The sequence below is a fragment of the Alternaria ventricosa genome, assembly GCF_023758065.1.
Source record: "Alternaria ventricosa strain BMP 2768 chromosome Unknown scaffold_11, whole genome shotgun sequence".
Taxonomy (NCBI): domain Eukaryota; kingdom Fungi; phylum Ascomycota; class Dothideomycetes; order Pleosporales; family Pleosporaceae; genus Alternaria; species Alternaria ventricosa.
The window spans coordinates 619,277-630,838 of NW_026055691.1; the positions used below are offsets into that span (position 1 = coordinate 619,277).

General features: G+C 53.3%; 4 protein-coding genes across 4 annotated transcripts; 1 reads left to right on the forward strand and 3 right to left on the reverse strand.

Moving 5' to 3' along the window:
* Positions 1–1,190: 1,190 nt before the first annotated feature.
* Positions 1,191–2,892, reverse strand: J4E93_006706 (uncharacterized protein; the record flags this gene model as incomplete). The annotated part of the gene is made up of 2 exons (XM_049344617.1): positions 1,191–2,450; positions 2,515–2,892. 2 exons carry the CDS (start codon positions 2,890–2,892, stop codon positions 1,191–1,193), a joined length of 1,638 nt encoding a protein of 545 aa, XP_049198271.1.
* A 735-nt stretch (positions 2,893–3,627) lies between these two features.
* Positions 3,628–5,126, forward strand: J4E93_006707 (uncharacterized protein; the record flags this gene model as incomplete). The annotated part of the gene is made up of 2 exons (XM_049344618.1): positions 3,628–3,635; positions 3,905–5,126. 2 exons carry the CDS (start codon positions 3,628–3,630, stop codon positions 5,124–5,126), a joined length of 1,230 nt encoding a protein of 409 aa, XP_049198272.1.
* A 386-nt stretch (positions 5,127–5,512) lies between these two features.
* RPS5 (ribosomal protein S5) lies at positions 5,513–6,391 on the reverse strand (the record flags this gene model as incomplete). Its single annotated transcript, XM_049344619.1, has 4 exons — positions 5,513–5,830; positions 5,909–6,092; positions 6,199–6,239; positions 6,308–6,391. 4 exons carry the CDS (start codon positions 6,389–6,391, stop codon positions 5,513–5,515), a joined length of 627 nt encoding a protein of 208 aa, XP_049198273.1.
* Positions 6,392–6,987: 596 nt separating this feature from the next.
* On the reverse strand, positions 6,988–9,101 carry J4E93_006709 (uncharacterized protein; the record flags this gene model as incomplete). The annotated part of the gene is made up of 2 exons (XM_049344620.1): positions 6,988–8,487; positions 8,538–9,101. 2 exons carry the CDS (start codon positions 9,099–9,101, stop codon positions 6,988–6,990), a joined length of 2,064 nt encoding a protein of 687 aa, XP_049198274.1.
* Between the last annotated feature and the right edge of the window lie 2,461 nt (positions 9,102–11,562).

The window sequence follows — 11,562 nt, forward strand, 5'->3', positions numbered from 1 at the left end:
CTAGTGGATAAAGTAGATGGCAACCAAAATACGGAATCGCACACGCCATCAAGGGCCCTCCCATGGCACGAGTCTAGAAAAACGTATAGCCGCCAAACCTTGCTTACTATGTGTGTGAAGTTGGATCTCACGCTCGGTCATTAGTCGTGAACTTCCAGTATTTGGTTGCGCACTACCATCTTCCCTGGACGGGGATTGATCTTCTGCAACGTACCAGATGTAATAGAGTTAGAAGTAAAGTCCAACACTTATAGCTACCTCGGTTCTTGATGACTTCGCAAGATGGATGCACGTGCGCGCAGTGAACCAAAGTTGAGTAGGCGACACCATGGTTATATTTGCTGATACTTTGCTCAAAGGACGAGATGCTACATTATATATAGCACAAGCCGCATCTGTACACAACATGTTTCTTGATAGCGTCGCATCATCACAATTTTCGCCATCCGCCGGCCACCCAATATATCACAATGTCTACTTCTCGAACCGAGACCCACATGTTTGGACGATTTCCATACATCGTCCTCCAAGACAACTACTTCCAAGAACACGAAACCGTATGCGTCATCTGCTACAACGACACAACAGCTGATTTCGAGCTACAGGATGCGACCCCGGCGACTCCCGACCCCGAAAACAACATCCGCGCTATATCGCCAACATCAACCATTCAGCTTGGCGTTTGTCAACACGTTTTTCATGAGAGGTGTCTTGTAAAGTGGCTTCAAGATCAAACGAGTCGTTTTCTTCATGGCAACTGTCCCATGTGTCGCAGGATGCTCATCTTCAATCCGACTTTGCGACCACAAACTGCTGACCGACTACCGCGCATCGGAAGCGTCGAAAGCGTGCGAATATTGGTGGAAAATAGAGCAAGGTTCATCGCGGGTATTCAAGCTCGGATACAAAGAGAGGAGGGTATGACCGAATTACAGTAAATACATTCTGATAAGATGGTGATCGATATCTGTTTCCTAGAGTATGTACCGGATCTGTTGCGAAGTCTTCCAACCGAAAGAATGGATGTCATGGGTAATTGAATAGATGACCTGTAATCAGTGTACAACGTTCGTATGTAACCATTGGTGCAATTCGGCAGTGCAACAAATAGAGACTGAAATACAACATTGCGAAGTTTTGAGCGTCAAAGCGACAGTGAGGCATTCACTACTGAGTGCTACCACTCTCACTTATACATCTCCTCGATATGTCTTGTACGTCTCCTTAAACGTCCCATGGAACCCAAAGCTCATCGGCCCCGCCATCTCAGCTCTTCCCATCTCCGTCAAGTCCTTCGCGTTGAGCACGAGCAAGTAGCTCTTCTCCGCATAGCCGTCCAAGACCACACTCAACAGTATGCCATCGTCTTCTTCCACACCTTCAGGATCAGCGATGAAGATCGCTTCGCCAGGCGTGTGACCATCAACTTCCCAGTAGATGGCTTCCTGAGTTTTGTTGTCAAACTTGACGAGGCCGTCGAAGAACGAAGACCGGAGACGGTCGGCACATCCATATGTGTAGCGATGGCGCTTAGTCAGGTATGCAGGGTTGAGCGTGGGCAACTCCATCGACTTAAACTTGTCGGCCTGAAACAGAAGCTCAGCAGGCATCGTGGTAGGAACACCAGCGTTGACGCTTGGAAGGCGGAATTGCGCCTGCATCGGTAGACACGGCCTGCGCTTCTCACCCTCATAGTCAGGCGTGTCGATAGAAGAGATGATGTTGTCGTAGTAGAAGCGCTTGACGATGTCTAGGTTCTCAAACATGCTGAGCTCGGTGATGATGTCGGTCTTGCTAGGGTCAGAAGCTGATGGCTCTTCCCAGGCGTTGATGCTGTGGAAGCAGAAGAAAGGCATGCTTTCGTACGTTGCTACAAGCCCCTTGCCTTCGCGGCGGTCGACAACGTACCATGTTGCTTTGGAGTTCGGGTCGAAGGGTGCGATAGAGTCGACGACATTCTTGTGGTACATGAGCGAAATGCCACCCCATGTGATGTGACTGTTCCAGACACAGAGGATGACGTAGTTCTCAGTCAAGAACAGCGAGTGAATATATGCAGGCGTGCCATGGAAATTAGCGAGAATATCTGTTTCGCCGGACGCTGCCGAGACGCGGAAGATGCGGTAGGTACTCTTGTATCCAAAGTCGAGATTGAAGTTGAACATGTCACCAGTCTGGGGGTCAGACTTGGCGTGAGCGGCAGAGAAAGGCCCTTTCAACTCCGGGTGAAGGCGTTCCTGACGTGCATAACCGCGCGGCTCCAACGTCTCTGGGTCGATCTCCTTGATGGCACTAGAATCTGTTCGGGCATGCAAAGTCTCAATGCCGCTGGTGTGACCATTAGTCGTCGGTTTCGCGCCTTTGGTAAGCTTGTCGCTTCCTGCCATGTTAATGGAGAGCGTAACACCGACATTGCGCTCATTCTGTGATGCCTGGAACATGCTCATGACCTAAAGAGATGGACGTACGGAGTCAGTGTATGTCTCACATGCACTGCGTAGTGTCTGGACTTACCTTCCAGAAGAAGCTCTCGCATGGATCACGCTTTGCAGCAAACGTAGTACTATCCAATTTTCCGGTAGTACGAACAATCTCAAGGTACTCATCCACCGTGCGTCGCGAACGGTATGTAACCTTTGCTGGGCCGTCCGCGTCCGGAAAGTCGATCTGGAAACGATGGACACATGAGAATCCATCAAACCAATGTCTTGCTGCCCAGATCTTGCCGTCGTTCGTCTTCGCCTTGTAGCCAAGCGGACCTGTCCGATAAAGTACACCTGCAGCATGCCTTGGGATGGTGCCTTTGACGGTGAGCTCCACGGGCTCGTGCTCTTCGTAGTCCGTGTCGAAGCCTGCCGTGTTGGGCCAGACATCCGTTGTTGCGACGACCATACTGATGTTCGATTGACCAATTATACGGCGCGTAATATGTGGTGACCCAGCAGCAAGGTGCCTTAATATGCCGTAGACGAGAGATGTACGTCGCGTAAGGTAGAGATGGGCCAATCGTATGGCTTGGAGAGTGGCAATGATACGAGTCAGACAAGCGTCGACAGAGGAATGTGATGAGTCGGGGATAGATTGAAGCCAAGTTGAAGTTGAAGCCAAAGCTGCAAGAGTATAGTAATCATAATGCGGAATTGGCCAGAGATATAAAGGCAATCCAATCCCCTGCATCGTACACATGTTGGACGGCCAGACCTGTGGACAATCGGCCCATGCCTTCCGCACGTATCGTCAAGCGGTGGTATCGCAGTCCATTCCCCATAGCGATGTTACACTTAGCAGCCGTGCCCTCGGAGGGCCTGAACGATTCGGAAAGCTTATGGCTGGGGCTGAAACCGTCGATTGGCTACCCTCTCTTGATAGTTCGGAGAGGAGGGCGAACAAGGCTCCGAGTCTTTTGCTAACGGCCGTAAGGCGCACCCTCCAAGAAAAGGTGAGATATCATTGGAGACGCACCCTCCATCCAATACCCAAGTTTCGATTGGGTCCTCCACTCATGGAACCATTATCTGCTGCAATGTTTCTCTCGTACCTTGGTGATGTCCAAACTAATGCGAGGTTTGAAGGATTGAGATTCAGGCCTCCGGTCGGTGATATGATCAGAGCGAGTATGCTATACAAATGGGGCAGTAAATACGATGGAAGCGCGCATTCAAAGTGTCATTGCGCAGACGTCTGTAAGACTCGTGCCGTGCTGACGACAGGAGCACTTCGTTGCATGTGAATGATCGCTCAAGATAAGCTAGGACCAACGCGGCACTAGCGCTCAGCCCTACAGCGGGCTCGCAAGTTGCATCATCATCAACTTGACTTGACATTGTCTTTCACCCGAAGCACATTTCTAGCGTCACGACGACTACTGTTATTGCACAAGCATCGACTCCTTATTATACTGCAGATCTCACCTCTCAATTACATGGACCGCTAGCGGCTTCCAATCGCTACCAGCCAGCCTTCGCGCGAAAACCCCGCTTCGATTTGTCGACTCGCACCTCCGTCAACGCGTAAACCTGAGCATCGACTATACAATTACGAACATCACGATGGGGGCCATATTATCTCTTCCATTTACGATCCTGAATCTCCTCCTTCCGTTCACGCGATCTGGCACACCTCTGTCGCAAGATCTTCTACACACCGCAGTGCTCTGCGGAACATTATATTTCGCCCCACAAATCGGCGAATGGTACAATGCGCAACGACAAGCAGCGCAGGCGGGCAATGATCAAAGAGATAATAATGAGGAGACAAATCGCCCGACCGAACAAGGTATCAGGAACCCGGTGGGAGGACAGAGGGATGAAGGAGAACAAGCACCACTAGACGAGCGGTTGGTCCTTCAGGACGATGGCGTAGAAGCGGCGCGACCACCTCGCGCCCCTACACCACCACCACACCAAGCCCACTTCGAAGATGTCCCTGAACCACAACATCACCGGCCACATACTCAAGGGCAAGAAGCCCAACTACCCGACGACGCCTTCGCACCCGGCCCCGCGAACCCCCCACCACAAAACGCGAACCGTCCCCCACCAACCCAACGCGTAGTCGGCACCAAAAAAGCCAAGTCGCTGGCTCGAAAAGACCAACAACGCGCGTACAACGAATGGCTACGTTCAGAAGCCGAGATGCGCCGTCTACAAGAGGCAGAAGGCCGTGAAGAGCGCGAGGCGACTGCGGCAGCGGAAAAGGCTCGGCGAGCGGCTGTCGAAGAAGAGATTCGCGAGCGCGCAAGACAGGAGCGAGAGGAGAGGAAGGCAGAGGAGAAAAAGGAGGCCGAATTGGAAGCTGCACGACGAGAGAGAGTGGTCGCTTTCGTGAGAGATACAATGAAGGAGAGGGGCGCGGTGGACCTGGTCGACGCAGCGTACGCGGAGGGTAAAGATAGGGTGTGGGTGGAGAGATTGATCCGCGCAAGTGGGCTCATGCAGCAACTACAAAACGAAGGAGGTCACATCATGATCACAGGTCACGACTGGCTTGTTAGGATTGATGAGGAGGTCATGGCCAAGGCTTATGCGGAAGCTGAGCGACTTGGAGAGAAGAACAGTGGTAAAGTCGGCTTCGAGGAGTTTGGAGCCATATTAGAGAGGGCTGTGCTAGGGCGGGCGGCAGCATAGACATGTACATAAAAAGTGCAGAGATGAGATACCCATAGATGAATTTGGATGTACTGGAATTCATCGAAGATCTACACGACTTCGGCCATGGTGTTATCCATGGAGTGGCATTTCACAGCTACACGATGCCTTCCAACAGCGGGTCCGGCCTCCTCTCGCCTGTCGGTGGCCGTCAACATCACCTCGCACGCAGCAACTGCTCATCTGAACGTGGTATCGTATTGTCCATTTTTGTCATGCAACCATGAAAGAGGTCTTAATCGCCTAGGAAAGCCATGCCATGCATAAGATCCCTCATTCTGTCCGATCAAAAAACGACCAGAACAGCCATTCGAAAGAACTCCTCCCAGAGACACCATGCACACCCATACACAGAACGCACGCCTTTATCGGTTGGACTTGGCGACACGCTCGAGCTCATCCTTCTTCTTGATGGCGTACGAGTTGCTGCTACCCTTGGCAGCGTTGATCAGCTCCTCAGCAAGGCACTCGGCAATGCTCTTGACGTTGCGGAAAGAGGCCTCACGGGCACCGATGGTGAGGAGGGAGATACCCTGGTTGACGCGGCGGAGGGGAGAGACATCGACGGCCTGGCGACGGACGGTACCGGCGGAACCGATACGGGTGGAGTCTTCACGGGGACCGCAGTTGACGATGGCATCGACGGCGACCTGGATGGGGTTCTGGTCGGTCATGATGTGGATCTGGAAATGTCAGCCGTCTCCCAACGCGCATTTTATGCCATTTTCGCGATTCCGAAACCTGGCAGATTGTAGACGTACGATCTCGAAAGCGTGAGCGACGATGCGCACAGCCATGAGCTTCTTTCCGTTGTTACGGCCGTTCATCATGAGCGAGTTGGTGAGACGCTCAATGATGGGGCACTGGGCCTTCCTGAACCGCTTGACGGCATATCGGCCGGCGGAGTGTGAGATGTAGACAGGCGAGCGGATCTGGATGTAGTCGCTGCGGCTTCAGTTAGCCGAAGGTCTCGCAGCGTAATACAAAGTATCCAATGCCACCATTGTCCTTTTATACGGGTATGCGGCGCGATATCGTGGGGGAAACGTACGTCAATGAGATGTCGCGGACCTCGACCTCCTCGTAGGACCACTGCGAAAAGTCAGTATCGTGCGTGCGAGCGGAAGTTGTAATAAGCCTGCCTTGTTGAACAGCTTTACGCTGCCCTGCTCGTCGGTGACATCCTTGGGGAGGATGGCAATGCCGGTGGGGTTCTCGACCTCGATTTCTCCGTTGTCAGACATAATGGCGGTTGTCGGTGTGGAAGGGAGAAAGAGGGTTGGGCGTCGAAGTTCGTAGTCGCTGTCGCAAGAGATAATCCAGGTGTTCGAGTGCGATCAATTTCGACGTTCGCTTCGACCGCCAATCGTGCGCTAGCGGGGCTTGGCGGAGGTGTGCACGCCGGGGCCCGCCCGTCTCGTTTCTTGAACACCACGCGAAGAAAATGGTCCATTGCTCTAACCAACCAACGTATCGTTTACAGAAATGAATTTGTGTGCAAAAAAGACGGTGGTCACAAGCACGAATACCCATTCACATCCACAGCAACTTCAGCACAGAACACCAGACAGAGTTGAACATGTCAATACTCAATTACAATATCGTAAGAACTAGCAAGAAGCAAAACTGTGGTATATAACGCAGTCGTTGCTTGTGCAAAACATCCATGCAGACAGACAACGCCGGGAAAGTTCAAATGCAGCAATAGCCTCCAACGCCATGCAATGCCGCTAAGCGCAAGGTAAAGTCGCAACAGGAAATCAATGGTATCACGACTCTCGCTGCACCCTAGTCAGCACGGCAGTCACCAGCCACCTCCACAACGTTCATCCTCGATCGCTCATCTTCGTATCCGTGATACACTTCGTACCCGAGTCACAGGCGCACTAATGTCTCTGCGGTCCTTTACACCTTCAACCATCTGCTTCATCGGCGTTCCGTGACCAGCGGCCATGCTTCTAGCACGTCCTCTGCGCTCACGGATCGCTGCGAGTGCGGCTTCTCGGTCAATGCCTAGCTTGTTGAGTGACAGCTCACCCAGAACAGGGGTCTGTGCATTGGCTGCAGCGTGGGCTACAGTCGAAGGAGTCATAGGCCCACGGCCAGCCTTGAACGCTGGAGTGGCAGGGGAGAAGTGGAGGGGGATGGTAGTTGTTGTGGTAATAGTGCGAGTGAGGTAGGGCGTTGTAGGCCCTGTGGGCTCCCTGTCGGGCGTCGGTGGTGACATGTCCTCGTCCTCGCTGTCGTCGTCGACGGCGTCTTCGTGGATGCTGATGTCTACAGCCTTGCTCTCCCTGCGGGTAGGGAGAATAAAGTCGACTCTCGATGCGGGACGGGACTGTGGCAAAGATATGTTGGCAGGAGCGACCGCATCGGGCGCTGGTGCATCGGTCATCTCGACTACAGGTGACGGCTCTGCAGGTGTGACGATGTCTGCTGACGGACGAGACTTCATAGGTGATGGCACAGAGCGGAAGGTTCCTGTGTCTGGCGAGAAGGCGACAACGGTCTCGGGCTCCTCGGACTCTGTCTTAACTACAACATCCTCAGGCGGTGTGATGGGACGCTCGTTCTCCACAGACTCTTGCTTGATCACTACACCTTCCATGACATCGTCTCCGTGGTTGCTGGCTGGGGGCGTCGAGATGGGTAGCGAGACCTTGATGCGCTGCATCTCGGCTTCGAGGGAGTCATCGTGGACGTAGTGCTTTCCCCTGTTCTCAGCGATGCGGCAAGAGCAGCACTGGAACTGGCACTCCATTTTCATGAAGTCGATCTGCTCCTCGGCACGCTCGCGAGCACGTCTCTCTGCTGCCAGCTCCTGCTGAATGAAGCGCAGATCAACTGCGTTCTTCTTTGGCGACACGTTTTCCTTGTCATCGTCCTCACGCGCGGAGTTGCGTGGCTTGCGTGGTGATCGAACAGGTGATGCGAATTCATCGGTCTCTTCTGAGTCGGCCGATGGAAGCGGTATCTGGCCTTCCGCAGCGATGCGCAGAACCTCCTCTTCCTTCAAGCTCGTCTTAAGAGCGTCCCGCTCGCCCTCGACGAGACCGAGCTTCTCTTTCAGTGTCTGCACTTCTTCGTTCAGTCGGTTGCTAACGCTCTCAATCTCCACCTGCAGGCTGTACACTTCGTTCTTGTACTTGGCGGCTTCATCGGTCTTGAACTTGACATCTGACTCGGCCCGCTGCAAGCTACGCTGGATGCTCTGAATCTTGGCCTGAAGCTGCGGTATCATTGCGGAGCATCGGAGCTTCTCGTTGTTGGCCGCTATGTACTCCGCTTTACAGTGTTTGTATTTGCCCTCGTAGGACTTGGCTCGCGATGCTGCTTCCGTCTGGAACATGTTAATAGGTGGAACTGTATAGAAGAGCATGTTATACTTACAGCTTTGGCGTCCATACTCTTCCACCTCTCTTCGTTGTCCTTGAAAGCCTGTGCCCACTTGTCGATGGCAGCTTTGCTTGCATTGACTCTTTTCTCAAATATTTCCTTGGTAACGGCATTCGCAAGCGATTCCTTTGTCTGCTCAAGTTCTTGCTTCAGCTCGTCGATGCGCACGTCGCGTCGGCTTGATGACAACTCATGGTCGCGCTCCTTCTTGGCATGTTCCTTCTCGATCTTGTTCAACTTCTCCGCGTGTCGTATCCTCTCCTTGTCGAGCAACTCCTTGAAGCGCTTGCATGCTTCCCGTGGGTCCTTAACCTCGAGGTTCTCGAACATGCCGGTGAGGGCTGTGACGGAAACATCCGAGTCGGTTCGGCGGTGGGTGTGTCGCAGGGGCGAGTGGGGGCGGAGGTTGGGTGTCGAGGGCGAGAGGACTGGCGATGAGCCCCTGGAGTCGCCGTAGGGAGATCTTGAACCAGCACCGCGGTCGGGACTGGCTGGGAAGATGGGCATCCCAGGCGAGAAGGGTGCCTTGTTTGGCGACAGAGGCGGAGGCGGATCCATCTGGACCGGGGATTCTTTGAGGCGCGCCAACTTGACGGTTTGGGGGGTTATGTATGTTGTCGAAGGGTAGCACCTGCTGTGAGTTTGGTTGTTGAACTTTGGTAGTCTAAGGAAGTTGTGCAGCACGTCTATGTAATATGTGGTGGTGCGAGCTCAGACGGTGAGTGGTAAACAGCACTAGCCGCCCACGCGACGCTACTTCCCTGCCATAGCAACGCGAAGACGCACGGACTATTGATCCGCGAACCCCACGTCATGTTCTCTGAGCAACCCGACAAGCCGGGATTGTACCCTGTCAATCAGAAACGGCTACGCAGCTTTCGAAAAAAAAGTTACTTTTATGATCGTGCATCGCTTGGTAAACGAGTGGATTCAGTAGGATTTCTAGATACCAGGGCAAACTCCAAAACCCAAAACATTACCCAAATATCAACACGTGGAACAAAGGAAATTGATACAGGCGTACGAGTACAGGCCAACCCTAGCGTTTGCTGCTGCATCACCAATTTCAGTCCATGGGACAGAGTCACCAGTTTCATCTCCAGGACACTCAAGTACCAACTCCAGCGAACCCTGCATATCCTCCTGTCTGTTGAGCAGGCGTGCCATACATGTCCGGAGTCGCGGAGGACGTAATAGCGCTGGTGATCATGGTAGTAGGTGCCGCTGGGTAATCTTGTGTGAAGTAAGCATTTGAGGTTCGACAATAAGCATGAAGGGGAATAAATACCGAGCTGCTCAGTGCCCGTGGAGATCTCGGAAGCTGGTACCCCAGGCAATGCCGGGTAATCAGTAGCTACAGGCGAAACTGCCGAGTACATTGTAGTCATGCTCCCTGACACTGGCGGAAGTGAGGTGGCTGGGACGTAGACGCTTGGCGTAGAACTGACAATTGGAGTAGGTGCTACGAGTGAAGTTGAAGATGGCGTTGGCTCAAGAGGGGAACCTGAAGAGGCCGTGGGATAGCCTGGAGGAGCTGAAGATGGAGCTGAATACGCGGGAGCGACCGAAGACGACGCTGGATACGCGGGAGCGACTGAAGACGATGTAGGCGCAACAGGGTAGGCTGAAGAGAGCGTCGAGGAGATGGGAAGGGCTGATGATGGCGTCTCAGACATGGGAGGGACTGATGATGATGGCGGCGAAACAGGGTAAGCCGGAGACGATGTCTGTGAGGCGGCAGGGACCGGTGTCGATGCCGAGTAGTCTGGAAGGGCTGACGATATCGGCGAGACAGGATAGGCCGGCGATGCTGTTGAAGAGCTAGGGAGAACAGTTGCTGATGCTGAATAAACAGGAGAGCCTGACGACGATGTCTGGTACACAGGAGGGGCAGAAGATGACGTCGAAGGGGTGGGATGACCGGAAGGCGATGCCGAATAGCCTGAAGGGGCTGAAGAGGATTTCGGGTGCATGGGAGGGGAAGAAGACGATGCTGGCGAAACAGGGTACGCTGAGGAGAGTGACGAGACGGGAAGGGCTGGTGTTTCCGAATAGACGGGAGGAACCTGTGTTGATGCCGGATAAACAGAAGAGCCTAACGATGACGCCGAAGACATTGGAGGGACCGGAGGCGATGCCGGATAGTCAGGAGAGGCTGAAGATTGTGCCGAAGAGACGGGAAGAGCTGGGGATGGCGTTGGATGAACAGGAGTAGCTAACAAGGTTAGCGGCACATTCTGATACGACTTGATAATGTGTCAGTCAACAAACCTAATGCAGAAGATGTGGCGGATCGTTGCGATAAGTAAGTATCGCTTTCTTCCGGATACGGCAGTACGGTGCTCGACGTCGGATACCCCGTTCCAGAAGGAGGCTTCGATGTAACGTTTCCTGTCGGATACGGTACGTGGAGAGTTGGTGAAGTACCAACTGGGCCTGCACTGTGTGATACATGTGCGCCTTGGAGAGAGGTGATAGGGTAGGGTGCTACTGATGCTGTCGCGGGGTTTGTGGCATACGGCAAGGGCGTATCTATCACAGGGTTAGTTATCTGTATTCCAACAATCTCTATCTGGGGTATACATAGTAAAACGCGCGAGAAGTGATGGAATTGAACGACATACTGTAGTTACTTGGAGTTGCGGTGCTCTCCAAAGTCGCACTGCTCGTAAGCTTACTTAGGTGTGGGGAGACCGGCGCAGGGGAAGGGCCATATCCGCCGCCAGCAGACGAAGCCACATTCGAAGTAGGAGTGACAGCAGGATAGTCTGAAGTCGCTGGATTCTCAGGAGGTGGCACGGATGATTCGGCAGGATACTCCACAGTGATGCTCGATACAACTGAGCTCGAGGAAGGACCTGAAGGATAACCTGCAGTAGTATCAGATGTCGCCCGTCAACTTGAATCTGCTTTGTCCTTACCAGTGATGGTAGGGCCGCTCACGGCAGGATAGGTGCCAATTATCGAAGCCGGCGGCACAATGCTCGAACCTGATAGCGTTATGGTTATGGTCCCGGAA